Source organism: Echiichthys vipera (genome assembly GCF_963691815.1).
Source record: "Echiichthys vipera genome assembly, chromosome: 16".
NCBI lineage: Eukaryota > Metazoa > Chordata > Actinopteri > Perciformes > Trachinidae > Echiichthys > Echiichthys vipera.
The window spans coordinates 10038620-10057599 of NC_139841.1; the positions used below are offsets into that span (position 1 = coordinate 10038620).

The 18980-nt window shown below is 38.4% G+C and overlaps 1 protein-coding gene across 1 annotated transcript in view; it reads right to left on the reverse strand.

Annotated features, from left to right (window-relative positions):
• The window catches only part of LOC310958952 (putative flavin-containing monoamine oxidase A), a gene marked incomplete at both ends in the record, with an annotated part of 42810 nt that overhangs the window by 12986 nt on the left and 10844 nt on the right, over window positions 1-18980 (reverse strand). The window contains 4 exons of the mRNA XM_083930115.1: window positions 2377-2477; window positions 7415-7501; window positions 9459-9617; window positions 14946-15046. Of these exons, the coding sequence (XP_083786241.1) occupies window positions 2377-2477; window positions 7415-7501; window positions 9459-9617; window positions 14946-15046 (448 nt within the window). The remainder of the gene's footprint in view (window positions 1-2376; window positions 2478-7414; window positions 7502-9458; window positions 9618-14945; window positions 15047-18980) is intronic.

Here is an 18980-nt window from a genome sequence, read left to right on the forward strand (position 1 = left end):
AATATCAATCAACGCAACCATTACAGCGACATGCATAGCAGGTGGCGGAAAAGAGTTTAATGATCAGCAGCATTATACTGCGAAGAGTGAGAGCTTGTCAGATTAAAAAGGCCGCCCTGTGCCCTTGATTGAACATGATTGGTGTCTTTTTTAAATAAGTTATAAGATGAGTTAAGTAGAACTGGAATCACCCATAACTTTAGGGCTCTGTCAAAATGCATGCAGTGCATCGGTTTTATAAATTGTTTACAAAGGTAAAGCATTTGAATATGGTGATCATGGATGGTTTCCTGAAATGCACAAGTATGGAAATAGTCAAATTTCTAGAAATAAAGATAAAATAATCCCCGTGAGCTTGTGGGATATCATTTTGACCTCCACTGTATACAAACTGTTCTACTGTGTCATTTTAATCACATTTCCCAGTGGGCTGAGTCTGATACTATAACAGTAGATGAACAAAATGGATTTAGAAAGAAACTGTTCCACGTTGTCCACACATTAAGCACAAATACAGACTCTAGCAAGATTAAAGCTTTCTTTCAATTATGTCATCATCAACCTTCCTCAAGCATTTGATCACAATAATTATGTTATTAGAGTATGTGTTATATGCACTATAATATAATATGTCTGTATAGGGCTAGGCAATTATTCAATATAGTTATTTATCCTCTTTAATAACAAGCACATCAGTAATTTCTTTGTGCATGCTATTGGGATACAGATTACAGATTTTAAGTCAGTTCCTTATAGTAATACTGGTCCAGGTTCCTTACTCCTGTGTTGAATAGTGTGTGTGTGTGTGTGTGTGTGTGTGTGTGTGTGTGTGTGTGTGTGTGTGTGTGTGTGTGTGTGTGTGTGTGTGTGTGTGTGTGTGTGTGTGTGTGTGTGTGTGTGTGTGTGTGTGTGTGTGTGTGTGTGTGTGTGTGTGATCGATTAATCGATTTTGAGTTTAACAAAAGCTGGCATAATTCAATTCATGAGGAGCCGAGTTGCTGCTGTCTTCCAAAAGCCAGAGGAGATAAGGTCTAATCCTGAAATGGCTGAATGAATGCAACCTTCACTGTGTGGACACACTGAGATGAGCTGCTAAGTCTGTAGACCTCTGATGGAGAGCTCCACTTGAAATGATCAGAGTTATTATATACAATATTTATGCCTTACCTTTACTAACAGCACATAAATGTTACCCACCTTTTTTATGAAAAAGTCCACTGCATTTAAAACTAACACCGTTTTAAAACATTTAAATGATTCTGCTACACTCTATGTACAATAGGTTGAATGAACTAATCCTTTTCTGTTGGTGGTAATAATCCAAACAATGTGAGGAGCGGGATAACAACCTTTTTTTTCTGTTTTGAAAAATGTCAGCATCCTACAAAGCACTTAACTTAGTAAAGAATGAACCCACTAGGGCTAATATATTCAGAGTACAGCTTTTCTTTCTTCTTACTTATTCTTGTCTCTACTCTTTATAACCACACCTAGGACTGAGTAGTGAGGGCTTCTCACATACTGGACACTCAGGCATAGTATCCACCTGGGATGATTACTCTAATTATAAAATTGACACTGTGATCAGTATTGCGATTCATACTCCCCCAAAGAAAATCCCATAATCCACCAGACTGTTAAATACAATATGTTTGAAGTACCAGCAGCATTTTTGTCTACCAAGTACCGCTTTGTCTTCATTACCCGTGCTGGAATTGTGTCAAGGTCACAACATGTCCTTGAGAATCCATTTTCTATATGGGATAGGAATGTGGATAGGGAGCTACCACCCTATGCCGCTGTTTGAGTCACGTTATGTAATGAGCTTTCTCTGCTCCCCACAGACTTAATGTCATTATGGAAATGCATTACCTGGATCCTCCTCCCCACCTCTCACTCTCATTCATTCAGCTGTGTGCATCTCCGAACAGGCCATTAGAAATGGATTATAGGACGTTTTCCTATGAGAACACAACTACTGATGACCCCTTGCCATTTCTTTAGAACTGGACTAATGTGTATCTGTAAAGTCATAATCAGTCCCACGATCCGTGTCAATGATCTGTAGGCATTGGGTGCTAGTGAGTAATACCTGGATGGTGGGGTGAAGTGCAGACATTGTTTCTGTGGTATAAAAATACCATGATCATCCAGCAACCACAGTCAATATCCCTCATACTGTCATGTGTACTATGCTACAGTTTGCCTAACTACAAACTCAAAATGTAGCTCTTGAAAAGATATATATCAAATATACAGAGCCAGTCACGCTGGTTTACTCAACTACATCCCTCTACATAAACATTTTTTTCTAGCTAGAACCCAGAGGAAAGTTGTGTGATGTTGTGGTGTAATTGTCATCAGTGGGGTGATTACCTGCCACAGGGCCTCCTCAGACTAGGGTGGTAATATGTTAGCAGACCTGGTGCCATGACATTAACAGGACAGCCCCCGCTGTAATCCTCCTTAGCCCAGTCCTGTAGAGAAGAAAAGTTGAATGGCATTAACATCGTAATATTTCATGACAAAGTACAAAAGAATGGCTTTGTTTCAACAAAATGACACTCCTCTAATCTAGTTTAATTACCCCACTCCCCCAGTACCTACTATAATGGTTACCTGAAATAAGTAAAATCTTATTACAACATAGTATCTATTTTTCATTTTTTATTGTATATAGACTGGAGATCAAAATTAGGGAGCAAGTTATTAATACTTGATTTGTTCTGAAATATTGTTATTTTTTATTATTCAGAATTTGATAGGATATCAGATGTGGCTGTACAACTGTTGTACTAGAATATTTTTCTTTTTTTTTTCAACAAAAACCTTTATTTTGGAGGGGAAAAAACAATGAGCAAAATTAGAGAACACTTTCAGATACCTCACACTTATTGGTGTTAATCTGGTGACATTTTTCTCAAAATGTTACTCCGGCGAAAATCAAACCCACAGAATTGAACTCCAGTGCATTTGGTAATCTACTTGTTTGTGCTGCCTGTCAATATGGACCAGCCAACTGCTAAAGCTTCTAGCATTGTAAAACAGTCTTTTTTAATAAACTCTGCATTCACCTATTACGTTGTTGGTGTTCGTTTTACGTGTAGGGACTTTTATCATGCTACTGGTTTGGTGCTATTTTGAGCAAAAGCAGTGGTTAAAAAAGCTGTTTTGGATGGTTTAAGGCTCCGACCCAAGCTACTCAGTGTTAGCCATGTCTGGCTGTTAGCAACTGTGTGGGATTTCTCTGTTAATAGGTGATCACCAAAAAAACTTGCCTTGATGGCTTATTTGAAGTATATTCATGCGGAAAAAGACCGTGGGTTCGATTTTCGACAGAGTTACCCACCTTATTTATCTGGCAGCTCTCCTAGTTACTTTGCGAGATGACAAGCCACTCTAAGGTAGGACTCTGGACAGCAAGTCCAGAAGAAGGCCAAAGGGATGACACCCTCAGCCTTGGCTATATAGAGGTTGGCTGTTCCAAGTCTGGGATTTCAAGAATATTGAAACTTTACAAGGACACAGATTAATTTCAGTTCAGTGTTGAACAGGGCAAGGATCGGTCTCGGCACACAGTGTCTCGTTGTTTAAGACAATGTGGACTGAAAGCCAACTCTGCAGTGACCAAACCTCTCAGCAGCAGAAATAATAAAAAGGCTAGACTTTCCTTTGCTGAGGAGCATGTTGTGTGGACAGAGGAGAACTGGTGCACAGTGCACTTTAGTGATAAGAGTACGTTCAATTTATTTGTGTCTGAAGGGAAACATTATGTTGGGTGTAGAGCTGGGGAAAGACTGAACCCAAAGTCTCTAAAGAAGTCAGTTAAATTTGGAGGAGGAAGTGTCTTGCTTTGGGGGATGTTTTCTGCAGCAGGAGTTGGCCCTCTTGTTCAGCTACATAGCAGGGTGAATGCAAATGTTTATGTGAACCTCCTTCAGTGGTATAGCCACAGTGAATATTCTATCAAATTCCGAACGGTAAAAAAAACTAATATTTTAGAATAATTTAAGTATTAATACTTTTTAATACTTTTTTTTGTTTACTAATTTTGATCTCCACTATATATAAGACATGATATTATTCGAAATGTATTTTTCTACAGTAGGACACAAAACATAAAGGAAAATTATGTTTGGAACTCATACGTATATCCTGTTCAAATAAATAAGAAATAATTAGTATAATATCTCAATAAACTCTTAGCTACCTTATTTGGGCCAAATATGTCCCTTAACACACTTCACCATCAATTTATCAACGTATTCTTCTTTTCTCTTCTCTAACCTCCTGAGTAATTGTTATTGTATTCTGTAAAATTTTGTTCCCATTGAGCCTCTACAAAGTTAAAGCATAATGTCTCCCTTAGCATCACTGCCTAAAGTTTCTTCAGGGCATGTTTTCCCTTTTAATCTTGTTTTGCAAGTGAGGAGTCCAGAGACTAAACCCATATGTCTGCATGACTAATGTGCTGTGTCACAGTCTACCAATGAATTCTATCCATCATTTAATGGAAAAAAGTTATTCTGTATAGAACGTATTTGGCATTACAGTATTTGGCATGCAAATGGTTAATGGACTGCATTTAAATGGGGCCTTCCTATATAACCAGACAATATGCAAGGCAAGGCAATGGCCAGCCTCTACAGGGACATCTTTGGGTTCAGTGCCTTGTTGAAGGGCACTTATGGTAGGATATCTATTGCTTGTTGTTCTACTCCAGTAGTAGTATTAGTAGTAGTAGTGCTAATGATATTTTTAAATAACCAACCAAATAACCAAGGCAACTTTATTTTGTGAAATAAAACAGCAAAATTAGAGAACAGTAACCACAGTGTCAGGAGAGATTTTAAACAATGTTTTTTTTAGAGCAATATATTTCAAAAATGAATAGGAAGTGTAGAGGCCCTTGCCTTGAATGACTTTAGCACATCTCCACCCACAGGAAATCACTAGTTTCTCACATTGCTCTGGTTGATCTTGGTTCACAGTTCCATAAGTGTAGTGGGTTTCTTAGCCATTCATTTGTCACAAAGGATTTTCCAGAGATTCTTTATTGGGTTTAGATCTGGACTCTGGGCTGGGAATTTCATCGTTTCAATATTCTTAGCTTCTAGGAACAGCATTACTCATTTTGCAGTGTGACAGGGAGCATTGTCTTGTGTAGAAGCCATAGTTAACCCCTCAGAATGCAGCCTGAAAATGGTCCATTCCATAATCAAGGCCCTTGTTTACGGCAGTTGTGTGCAATTGTGGCTCCTGTCTCTGAAGTGTCAACCATCTTTAGGACAGCCCTGGTGATCGAGTGACTTTGGACTCATTATCCCAGACCTGTAGTGGTTCACCTGTCATTATATTTCACTTGTATGTGAGTTAAAGCATTGGGATACGACACATTTTTTCAACAGTTTTAGTTTGCAGTGACGATTGATGTGAGGCACTTGAGGTGAGTGGTAACTACACAGAGCATTCCTCTGTGTAGTTTGCCTCTCAGCAGTTGGCCTCAGCTTTAGTCTGGTAGGTTTTGTTTAAGTTGCACTGCTATTTTAGATTGGGTGGTGGTACTTATACTCTTATACTTTATAATCTATCTCTCAATCATGTGGTTGTAATAAACAATATTTTCCCCTTAGCTATCTTGTTTATTAATTTTGTGCACTAATCATTTTTCTCTTCAGCAGTTCCAGTTTATCCTCATTTTGATTGTTTCACTTTTAAATAAGGGTTTGGTTTATTTTGGAATTCCCATCTCTGTCAAATCAGTTTAATGTACCTGCTTGCCTTATCAGTTGACAAAGTTGACAACTTAATTCTCCCCCAATTGTAAACGATTGCAGTGAAGGTATTGCATGTTGCCGAAGGAGGTTCAGATAACATTTGCATTCACCCTGCTATGTAGCTGAACAAGAGGCCCAACTCCTGCTGCAGAAAACATCCCCCAAACCAAGACACTTCCTCCTCCAAATTTAACTGACTTCTTTTCTCTTATTACTGAAGTGCACTCTGGACCAGTTCTCCTCTGTCCACACAACATGCTCTTCAGCAATGGCAAATCTAGCCTTTCTATTATTTCAGCTGATGAGAGGTTTGGTCAGTGGAGAGTGGGTATTCAGTCCAAATTAGACAACGAGACACTGTGTGCCGAGACAGATCCTTGCAGTGTTCAGCACTGAACTGGCGAGAAACTCCAGCAGCAGTGTTGAACCGATTCCCAATGAGAGTCTTTGCATAATCCTGTCCTCTCGTGCACTTGTTTAACGTTGACGACCGGCCTTTTTGAGGGACTTAAATTAATCTGTGTCCTTGTGAAGTTTCAATATTCTTAAAATCACAAACTTGGAACGCCCAACCTCTCTCTGATGGCTGAGAGGGTCATCCCTTTGGCCTTCATCTGGACAACCTGCTGTCTCAGGGTTTCAGTCACCTTAGAGTGGCTTGTCGTCTTGCAAAGTAGCCAGGAGAACTGCCAGATAAAAAGGGCATGTCCAACAATTAAGTAAATTGTCACCAAGTGTCAGATCAACACCAATACTTTGAAGGTATCTGAAAGTGTTCTATAAATTTACTCACAGCTTCGTTTCACAAAATAAATCTAGTATTAATAATTTGTTCTCTAATTTTGATCTCCAGTGTGTAATTCCATGGTGGCTCTTTTGCGGTACGGCTAATTTATTATTATGATTTTATGGGTTATTGTGATTAGCATATATGATGAATGTGGAATCACAATTGCCTTGCTGGAATACATCATTTTGTGTTGTAATGTCAGACTAGTAAGACAAACCTAACTAGCAAGTGTTTAGCAACTGGCTCAGTATACTGTTTACACTGCACTTTAAGTCATTTTTTCAACAGTTCTAGTTTGCAGTGACGATTGATGTGAGGCACCTGAGGTGAGTGGTAACTACACAGAGCATTCCTCTGTGTAGTTTGCCTCTCAGCAGTTGGCCTCAGCTTTAGTCTGGTAGGTTTTGTTTAAGTTGCACTGCTATTTTAGATTGGGTGGTGGTATTTATACTCTTATACTTTATAATCTATCTCTCTATCATGTGGTTGTAATAAACAATATTTTCCCCTTAGCTATCTTGTTTATTAATTTTAAACATTGATGAATGTGGAATCACAATTGCCTTGCTGGAATACATAATTTTGTGTTGCAATGCCAGACTAGTAAGACAAACCTAACTAGCAAGTATTTAGCAACTGGCTCAGTATACTGTTTACACTGCACTTTCAGTCTATATAAATCTCCAAGGTTCAGTTTTAATGACAGTTATGTAAGCCTTTGCTGCACAAAATAGCTTTTCTCTGGAATCCAAGGTAAAGTGAGACTGAGTTTTGGCACAAAAAAGGCTGCCTCAAACCAAATTAATATTGTTCCATTACATTAGACATCTGCCACTAAACTACTTACCTTCTCCTCATAGTGGACGAAAGATGCGGCCTCAGGACCTAGGTATTTGACCACACTGGAAAGCACAGCATTTCTTCTCTTTCCACCCTGCAAACAGATGGAAATGCCTGTGCCAACATGGTACTTACATTACACTCACCCATCACTCAGAAATATAACAGCAGGCCATAAAAATATGAATGCATATTCAAGAAACCAATCCAAGCTGGACAAAGGAAGCAGCAGTAAATTTGAATAACTTAAGCATGGTCAGCACACGTCATGGTTGGATTAGTTCACGTGGTGAGTTATGTACAGAGAAGCTGAGGCCTGAGGACCAAAAGGACATATCACCATAAAACATGCTGACAGATGTTGCAAAACTGTCTAAGATTTCTCAGCTGCATGTCACTTTACCATTGCCCTCAGCACATCCTTGAGCAATAATTTGCATCTGAAACTCAGTCTGTTAATGCACTCCTTTACAAAGAGGGAATTCAAGCATGGGGCAAAATTGCTTTTGATGAGGAATTAACAAATTAACAAAACAAAACAAAACAACTCAGTGTTAATCTGCTGCAGCACTGCTATTATTGTCAGCTAGAAATCCTATGAAATTGCATAGGAAAAATGCCCCATAAACTGTGACTCCATCATAGACTGTATAAAAGAGATGGACATATCTTCCTGGTCTGATAAGTGAACTCAATGCTCAAGTACCTTAAGCCTGCATTCTTTTTAATGTTCAGTAGGGGACAACGCCTGGTTGCAATTCGAAGTCAATGAGAAAATAACCCTACTTCTAGCAACAGGATACATTTAAATGAACAGCCATGAACTAGTTTTCGAGTGTTGTCTGTGTGAAAGTAGTTGGACTTTCATTCTCTCACATTGTGTTTTCAGTTTATCAAAGTTAATTGAACATTTCTTGGGAAGCGCGAGTGTTTTCTGGTAACTTAAGTGAACTGACTGCAAATGAATGGCATCAGCAACCCGAGTGCCCCACTCACCCACTAGCAGTAGTCTGCTGGATGACTCTCATCAGGTGGTTTAAAAATTGTCAGCTTCCCTCTTTAGTGTTAAGCTAAGTGCAGCCCAATTGGAAAAACACAGGCTTAGCATTCAGCTCCACCCTCTCATTGAAATATGTCCAGGTCCAGTTTCAAAAAACCGAGATGCCAAAGGCCAAATACCAAACACAAGGTCCAACACAGTGAATCTAAATAAGTAGACTCTGAGCCGAATATGAAAATAACAAACTTCTCAAAGAACCTCTATACAGCTAGCTGAGATTAGAAGTTGCACATTTATGAAAAAAAAGATCAGATTGATGAGATTAAAAGTGATAAATCCACAAAATAAAGTATATGATATAGTAGTGTATTGTGTGTGTATTTTGTTATACAACTCTAGTGTTTTGTTTTACACTCCCTGTGGAACTACGTTGCTTCAGAATCACCACAGACGCTGATGCACGCCGTTTAGGCTACTATGTCTGTTTTGAAGTTTAGATGAATCAAGAACGCGTTCAAGGTCTGACATCATCATGCATAATAAGTAGCCCCATATTGGTAGAGATGGCTGGTTTGTTTCCGCCAGCAGCTCGTTTACAAGACTTGGTATTGAAATATTGTTTGTTTGGTTGTGTAGTTTTTGGATAAGAATCTTTTAGTAGAGATTTGCTTGCAGTAAAAAGTGTCACTATAATTCTGTTACAGTCATTACGAGGCTGCAATGGATGGTACAGAGACAGCGAGAACACAAATGTGGAAGACACGCTGATGACCAATCAGAGCAGACTAAGCTTTTTCAAGAGGGGGGCTTAAAAAGACAGGCTCTATAACAGAACCTCTCAGACAAGGGTGCAGTCAATGGCGGTATGAGAAAAAATTAGGTGTCTTTTGAACATTCAAGCATGTTAAATCCAAAATGCAAGATACAAGTAGGAAACTGAAAAGGATCATAATATGTCCCCTTTGAATTAAAGACAAAGGCTAATGGATACAATTACTATGCAATACAGATAAAAACTAATTGTATTTGTCTCCTTATTGGTACTTATTACCTCCTCAGAGCTCCATCGGGAAGCCTGCTGGCCAGCAATGAAGCCTACCAAGGCAGCATTACCACTGGGACTGGTGGCATCAAAGGTAACACAGAATGGACACTCGCTGGAGGATCCTGCCACTATTTCCCCAGAGAAGCCCTTCTCCCTCCAAAAAGCCTGTAGAAAAAAGACAGTTCACAGTTTACTTCATCATATTTGACTGCACTGTTTCACATATATACAAAACATAGCATTAAACCAAACAACAAAACCATACTACAAAAATATATCACATCATTAATAAAAGTGAGTGTAGTGCAAACAATTTATAAGTCCCTTTTACTTTCAGTGTTGGACCCAGGTAGGCCTACTTAGAACCGAAACTCTGATTTAGGGGTTTGACAGACAGAGGGAAAAAAAAATCCTCAACCTGTTAATCAAGCCTGTGGGACTCTTAATCTTCGGTGTGATGGCAAAAGCTGATATTCTTTAAGTAAAATACATTCTTTCTTACATACAGTTTTTTAATGGTTTTAGCAGTTGCCCAATCACTTTTAGCAAAATATCTTTATTCGAGGGCTATGGGCACCAGGAAGTATGCATATACTGTCTTAATATTGTACAGTATAAGTATCACCTTGCCATAAACCTATAAAATTAAAGTTGAGGACAATTTCCTTTTTGAATTCTAACTCTGCCAGCATCCTGACCCTTGAGGAAGCCAAATCATTAAGGTCAGCATCACTACTGATGAACAAAACAGAACATCTTTTTTTTTAAAGTTTATTTTTGGGGTGTTTTGCCTTTATCGTAGGTACAGCCTAAGATAGACAGGAAAGGGAGGGAGGGAAGTTATTATAAGCAGCAAACGGCCAGGGGTCGGATTCGAAGTCCAGGCCGCTGCAGGAAGGGTCAGCCTTTTAGTACATGGGCTGGTATGTCCAGTGTGTACTATGGTTGTCAAATGATATAAAACAAAGCTACCTGATGCAGGCAGTGTGTGTTGCACTTAAACAGCAACTTATCATATCAAACAATTAGAAATGTAGACTCGATATGTATTCAAATTAATTCTTCAAGGTAGCATTCAAGTCATGATCAAGTCACATCTTGCATAGAGTAGATAGGATCATTCACTCTCAAAACTAAATAAGGACCACACAATGCATATACTTGAAGAGTGTGAGAATGAGTAATTTGCAAACTGAATACTGTGCAGCTTTATGCAATGGGTGCATACAAGAATTAAAGGCAGTAGGAAAAAGTTGGACTGGTTCTGTGTGAGGAATACTTGTCATTTACACAATATACACTGTAGTTTAATTATGTGATATCTAAACCATCAGTATGAACATGAAGTATCATCTTGTATATACATTGATTTATACTGTATATATATATATTTCATTTTGATCTTTCATATGGGCAGATTGTCATTTCATCACATCAAATGTTACAACCATTTTTTGGTATTTCCTAAAATAGCATGAGACCTATGAGGTATTACAAATGTCTCATAAAATAATAAGTATTTGGCTCTCTTGCACTCATCATGTGTGCCTGCTGGCAATTTAGCAGCCTCATGTAATAATAAGTGTCTCTGAACCTGCAACCAAGGCTTTTGGGCTGTACAGACTGTTCTGAGTGAGCATCAAATGGCACGTCACTGTAACATGTTTTATTCATGCATACCGGTACATTAATTTTTTCACTTACTTGGATGTTGCTGTATTGGAAGATCAATATCAGCAATCTATGAATATGTTTGAATGTATGTTCATAATATATTTATTCATGCATGTTACCTTCATTTACTTTTTTACTAAAAATAAATACTGCTTTGACTTGCCAACCGCCCCACCGCATTTGGGTACTCAACAAGCATTCTACTCTAGACTTCAGGAGACACTGCACAGCATGCTGGACAAGGTCGTAGTTCTGCAAATATCAGCGATCTAGTGTCTGGCCATAATTGCGACATTGTTAGGCCTTCTTCGGGTAGTCATATATTGATCTTTTTTACCTCATGGCAAAATAATTGCTGCCATCGTCAGCCTGACCTGTCACTACATAACAATCCACTGTTTTGTTTGGACAGGTTTGCCTACATACCATGCACAAACAAGCTCCTTCAGGATAAAGAATTTGTTGATGTTTAATCTTTTACATCCAGACTTTACATAAACTTTGTATAATGTACATCCAGCTGCTGCAGGCGTTGCTCTGGCAAATTACCAAACATGGCGGAATGTGCCATAGGTAAGTGAAGAGACAGATGTGATGCCTAGCCTGAGGCTGACTCTAAGGACTTGGATCCTGAGAGGGACAAGCTGGTGCTTATAAGATTTTCCTCCACATTAGACAAGATAAGCCAAGGCAGGAGTGCAGACTCAACTATTTCTTCTGGAAATGCAAAGTACTTGGGCCTGCACAAGTGATGTTGCAAGAGTGTTACAGTGCAACTCAGTCAGCCCTATTCTTTCTTCTACTAGGGAGGTGTCTACTGCCATCATGCTATCATAGTCTCAGTGATTTTCGGCGGCCATTGGTTTTAGCAAGAGGTTGGTTTTTGACCACTCTTCTCTGAAGTGTTTCAGATGGGCATAAGATGGCAGAGGCCAGTTCTAAGATCACTCTTCCTCTCTCTCTTCTGTGGGCATCGCTGGTGTTTCTTGATGTCATTTTTAAAGAAGCTATTTCTATGCACTTCTCCTCTCAAGCCATTTTAAATCTAAACAGGAATGTTGCTTGCTTTAACCTCAGTTAAAAGGAGGATTGACTAAACTTTAATGGGTCTGAGTGATATTACACTCATTGCACTATAGGGAAGGGTAATTACATCAATATGAATACGCCATCAACGACAATACATCAAATTGCTTCCACTTGAAATACAATATCAATACGCTGGCAGAAAATATCTGTTTTCAGAGAGAAATATGTATTTCTTTTTTTGCATTGATTCTTTTTTTCTGTATGTGTGTTTACTGTAAAGCTTTTAGTGAGTCATAATTGTATCCTTTTTTAAAACATTTCAACTCCAGAACTCTTCTGCTTCCTGGTAGTTTGGCCTTTTCCAGTTTATGACTATTCTTCATTGTAGTGTGTGTGTGTGTGTGTGTGTGTGTGTGTGTGTGTGTGTGTGTGTGTGTGTGTGTGTGTGTGTGTGTGTGTGTGTGTGTGTGTGTGTGTGTGTGTGTGTGTGTGTGTGTGTGTGTGTTATAGAGGCATAAAGCTATGGCTGTATGCACTTCATTTTTTTTTTGCTACCGAAAGGACTGATGCTTTCCATTAAGCCTTTTCATTTACGCAATCACAGATTCTGTGATTTTTTTTTGGCAGCTGTCCTTCCTGCATTTGGGAGCTGCAACTGTGTTGCTAGTCTGGATTGGGGGTTTATCTTGGGTATTTTTGTAATATTATAGTGTGGTCTTCGTTTGTAAATCTATGCCACTCTGCTGCTAGTAGACTGTATTTTTGCAATTGGTGATATGCTGCAGACACAACCCCTTTTAATGTAAATGACTGACGAAGCTGATAACCACCATCATGTGAACACTAAGCGTGACTATGGATGTTTGGGTTAGTGAAGCCTGATAATGTCAAAGATATCCTGGGTCTGTTGAACTTGCTTCAAAGCACAGGCCTCAGGTCTCAGCTGCTTTTCTCATTTAAGTCTGCTTAATGTGTATTTTCTGCTTACCATTATTCTCTGCCATATGTCAGGGATTGGGTACACTCATCTACACTGTTTAAAGAAAAGGTATTTTTTTAATGTGAAAGTGTTGCATGTTTTAGTCAAGTGATCCCTGGTTCCTGTTTTACATTTTGCAGAAAAACATATTTATAACTATAGTTAACTGTACTAAAAAGTAAGCCTCCCAATCATTTATACAGCTACTAATTGAGAAATAGAGTATCAAATAAACTATATTATAGATCAGTGACCAAAATTTTGTGTATCAGAACCCAAATGCATTTTTGGCAAGACCCTGAGATACAGATCTAAGCACTTGACTGTGTGTTCATTACAGTAGACACATTTAATCTCTCATAAACAAGGTGCTCAAGCATTTTGTTAATAGTGTGGCTGTAAAAAGTACAGAATGGAAAAGATGAAACAAATTAATTTTCATTTGCAAGAAGCTCTTTTGTACAAAGTGTGAGATATATTAAGAACTTGTGCCAAATAAGTTGACTGCTGCTGCTGCTGCTGCTGCTGCTGCAGCTGCTGCTGTAGGCTTTTTATTTTATGGAATAGATAAACAATACATATTTGAAAATAATTTTCTCTTATTTCTGCTGATGCCTCTGCTATGAGGACATTTCACACTGATATGACTTAAAATGTATTTTTGTCCTAAATGGCTAAAAACTGCAATTTGATAGACACAGAGTTCAAATTCCAGGCCCCATTTAACTAAATTTGCAACATGATATAATTATTTCTGCCTTATTTTACCAAATTTCAAAATCAATGTTTCTAATCCAAAAAAAACCAGCGTAGACTCAACCAATTTGGATGCATAGGTGTGTGAGAGCCCTGTAGGAACTTTGAAATGTGACCCAGAAACCAGCAATGCTCGCAAATTGATTTTGTATATCATGCCCCTGTGTTGAAACCAATAAATATAAAATTGGACAAACATGTAGTGTAATTAAATGATTTTGACTGTGCTGAGTTTGCAATTCAACTCTTTACTCTGCATCATAAATTTAAATAATTTCAATCCAGTCATCAGCTGATATTGGGTGTGAGGCAGGGTACACATTGGACAGGATGCCAGTCTATCGCAGGGCACATAGAGACAAACTGAGACAGACCACTTCACATTCAGACGTACGGCTAATTTAGTGTCATCAGTTTACCTAACACCTGCATGTCCTTGAACTGTGCGAGGAAGCCTGATAACCCAGAGAGAGCCCACACAGACACAGGGATAACATGCAAAGTCCACACAATAGGGCCCCAGGCTGGATTTGAACCTGGAAGATTCTTGCTGTGAGGCGACAGTGCTAAACACAACACATGTGTAAAAGCATTTTAGAAGAAAGAAAAGGCAATAGGGCCTTCAGCTGTACTGCTCCCAGGCTCTGGAACTCACTGCCTCACACGTTCAACAATCCGACACCATCGCAGGCAGCATTCAAAACCAACCTAAAAACTCATCTGTTCAAACTGGCCTACTCACTGTATAGATCATTGTCCTGCACACTTTGCTTTTATCCTGTCCTTCGCATGTCTCTTGTTTGCCTGTTTTTATTAATGTACTACTAATGCTTTGCTGTTTTTATATGTTGAGTATAATTTTATCTGTGGATTGTGAGGTGACTTTGCGTGTCATGAAAGAAAGAAAGAAAATGTATTATCATTTATTATTTATTATTAAATAGAAAGAAAAAGAGAAAAAGAAAAATAATGATTGTTTAAAATGAATGTTTCTTATCTTGTATCTAATAACAACATTATTCATGTTCAGTTGTGATTTATTCTCTGTTACTCACTGTGTGGTAGGTAATAATAAATTTTATCATGTGGCCCACAGGCATGTTCTGGGTAAGGAATTCCCTCTGGCTGGGTAGGGCTGGCTGGTAGTGGATCTTTGCTGTGGGGAAAACAACAGTACACCATTAATCCCAAAAAAAACATGCTTTTTCTTCTATTCAACCCAACTTCCCTGGTTTCATCTGGTGTACTTTACATATAACATGTTGAACAAATCTATGCTTTATTTTAGAGGCCGTAAAAGAGAAAATAAAAAAACAGAAGACTTATAGCACACGGAGCTAATCCCTTGATTGATCATGATGGTTTTACCTTGAATCATCAACTAGCATTAATGGCCTTGCAAAGAAATCCCCATGATCTCATACTACTCTGGCTGTTGCTGTGCTGCAGAGTACTAATCGCGGCACTTACATCTGTAAAAGCCCCATCTCACTGATGTGAGAGCAGTCAAGTAACTTCATCAGTACCGTTAGAGGTACTGTATGTCACGCATGCAGAGGAGCCCGACTGTTTGTGTGCTTGCTCTGGCAAGTGAAGCGACATCTGGCCTAAAGCCAGGCTTTTAACGAATGAACCAGTGGAAGATGTGAAACATCATTTAGAAACTGTCAAGAGCTGTCAGCAACCTCAAAATAATGCCCTTAATGCTAAACAAAATTGATGAGCCCAAAGCAGTAAAATTGAAAAACAGTGACATGATAAGTGGCTCCAAACTAATTTGACATGGTCACTTAGACGTTCAAATGACAACACTATACACATGACATAAGACCTGTCAAGTGGAGACATATCCATAGGGCTGCTTGTTTTGACACCTAAGCCATCTAGGTTGATAGCAGAATATGCCTTCTACCTCATTATTTGGTAAGTTGTTGATGCCTAAATGAGACGTATTCTGGCATCTTATTCTTTTGAACACTAGAGTGGTCTACAGTGACAACAACTGTCATCCAATCTAACATGCACAAGTCTGCTGTGACACTTCTGTGGAATGTCATCACAGCTCAGCTTTACATTTAAATTGAGACGACGTGGATAAATGGCTTCAATGGTATGGCAGTTTAAGTAAATAAATAAGATTAAGGACAATGTGATCTTTTGTGCCCGAAAGGTGGCTACCCGATGAATAGGAACAGAGTACAACTTGTAAACTGCCATCAGTAAAAAATCTAACTATTGAAATGCTATCTTTCTGGCAATTTCCAGAATTTACTTTTCAAAGTGCCAAGTGATAAATACTGAGTATTTCAGTAAAAGTGAAAGATGCTCTTCAACAATGACAAGATATCTTCTCTCTGCTTCAGTGTTCACTGTTGCTTTGGCAAACATGCAAACTGCACACCCAAATCTATAAAAAAAAAAAAAAAAAAGGAGGCACACATGACTTTGTCTGATGATTGTAACTGGAGAACAATAGCAAAATTCTCCAAAAAAAAGTAAAGCTTAGTAAAGGTTAATGAGGTGAGTAAGAGTGTAGCATATTCAGACTTTTAGCCATGGTAGTGGCTCAGAAGGCAGTGCCAAACAGTCCAGCCCTTTTGTCAAGAGGGAAATATGAAATAGTTCCACTCAGACCTTTTAATATGCAAAACTGCACAACGTTTGACTCCGTTACAACCCATTCATTAATTTACATAGCCATTTTTTTTTTTTTTTTTTAGAATAAGATGAACAATCTCTAAGATGGTCCAGGAGACTGAAGAACCACTATACTGAACCACTTGAGTTGCTCAGTAAAGAATGACTGATTTATGATTTGACTACAGTGGATGAAATGTGCAAGAGTTCATTTTTGGATCAGACATTGAGGAGTACAAAGTTCCCCCTAAAGGATGCTGACACAATCCTCTTCTGCACTGTTCTCTGAACTTTAGTACTCTGATTTGACAGTTCATCAGATTGCTTTTTGCATCTTTTTGTCATCTGAAAGCAGCTACAAATTCAAGGGTGTGTTCAAGCTCCAGAGCAATCTGCACAACTGCTGGTTCCTGACCCTTAACAATCTGACAAAGGATGCTGCCTCACCCAGAGTGGTTTCCTTTTAGTCGTTTCATTGCCTTTCTCTCTATCATAATCTCACTTTCTCCTTTCAGAATACTATGACATTTGAATCATTTGAATGACATTTGAATCCTCTTTTATTTCATTTTTGTGTGTGCATTACTGGACATGCCTGGCATGACCTGTGAGTTATATCTTGTTAGCCTTTGGCTACGAAATTTCCATTACTTTCTCATGCTGAGCTTTAACCAAAGCACAGAGGCACTTTCAGTGTCTTTGACTATCAGAAGAATGAGGAAAGTAAAATGTGAAAACCAATCAAATCAAGACAACATGAAAGGGATGATGCTTCAGAGATGGAGCTTCCAAATATTAATTTAAAAGAGTGGTGCAAAGAAACTTTATAAGGTATGAAAATCGCTAAAGCTAGCTAGAGCGGAAGTTTATTTCATGGCTGTGCCTGCGTATGTTGTGAAATTGGATCATTTCTTTCATCCTAGAGCAGTGCACAGCATATGATGTAACAGCCTGTTGTGCAGGGGAAGAAGTAATTACACGCACAGCCTCCTGTTAGGTGTGTGGCTGAGATAATGGTCGTGAAAAGAGAAAAAGCATTGACATTCGACTTCGGTGTGTCAACATTTTGATCAAAACAAAGATATAAGAACCTATTATACCATAAATCTGGGCATGTATCCATATAGACCGTTTCAATTCAAAAGAATGGGGCAATAACGACAGATGGATACCAAAGGAAAAAAAAGGAAATGGCCCTCACTGTCATAAATCTGTAGGGCCATCAGATATAGACAGCACTATTCACCAACCACTTAATCTAAATGTTAAAGATGGATTCCTGTATCTATGCACACGTTACATCAAAGATCTTTTATTGAATTTCGTACGTAGGCCCTTGACACTTATTGAAATTGAAGCCTCGATATGGGCAGCAGACCGCTTACCATCTCCACATACACACACTGCTATTCCAACATTACTTATGATTTCTCCTGTTGGTCTGGACTAAAATAGACTCAACAAGGATGACCCCTTTGGCAAAATTTCCCTCAGTAGTTTAAGAAGTCATTTAACTGTGGTTTAAAATTGGATGGCTTTTTATCTCCTATAAATAAATGGCCATTTAAACATAGCTGGCTGAATCACAAACAGAAGATGCATTTCATTTTAATTACTCATGTAAAGGCCTGGGGTCCTACATGAAAACACTATTAAGCTGAGACACCGCTGTCGATCAAATCTGAACAAACTGCACCACACGCATGTCCCTCAAAAGCAAATGAATTGTGTTTTTAAGTCTATTATATAATAATGTTATTGATGTACAATAGGGGCTTATTTATTTTGATTTTCATTGTTGTCATTGTGACATTATGTAGACACACATCTTTAATAATAGTTTTAAAAACCTCTCTTAATAAGTCGAACTGAGCTTGACTTACTTTAACCGGTGAAAGACAAAAAATGCTAAAAATGTTTGCAATGCATGACAGTGTTTCTAAATGACCTCAAAGTCTTTCCACCAGTACTGAAACAATATTTACAATGAGTACATATGTGTGAAAAAAATCTTCAAGTCTTCGATTTGCCAACATTTGTATTGACATTAGAAAATGAATAATTGGACAGTATGTCTTTATCTTTTTTTTAACTCTCAAATATCAATATCACTATTTGCCTCAATATTCCATAAATTTCAGGCACCACACAGAAATGACAAAAGCTTAAGAAAAGAGTATTGGCCATGGTGTGTCCCGTGAGATTTCAACATTTTCCATCACAGAACAAGGCATTACAAAGCCACGTGTACTAAATTTGCCTGCTCATCTTTGCTATATCGCTCATCAAGCAAAATACTCACAGATAGCTTCATTCATTTCCACAGAGTTTAAATTCAGCAAGATAAAAATCACATTGCATTTGCTATCTTCACAATCACTCTCAGCTCCCACTTCGCGTTTAATCCCTAAATGAGGCTTCATTAGGTTCATTCACAGCCCAGCAGATACTGG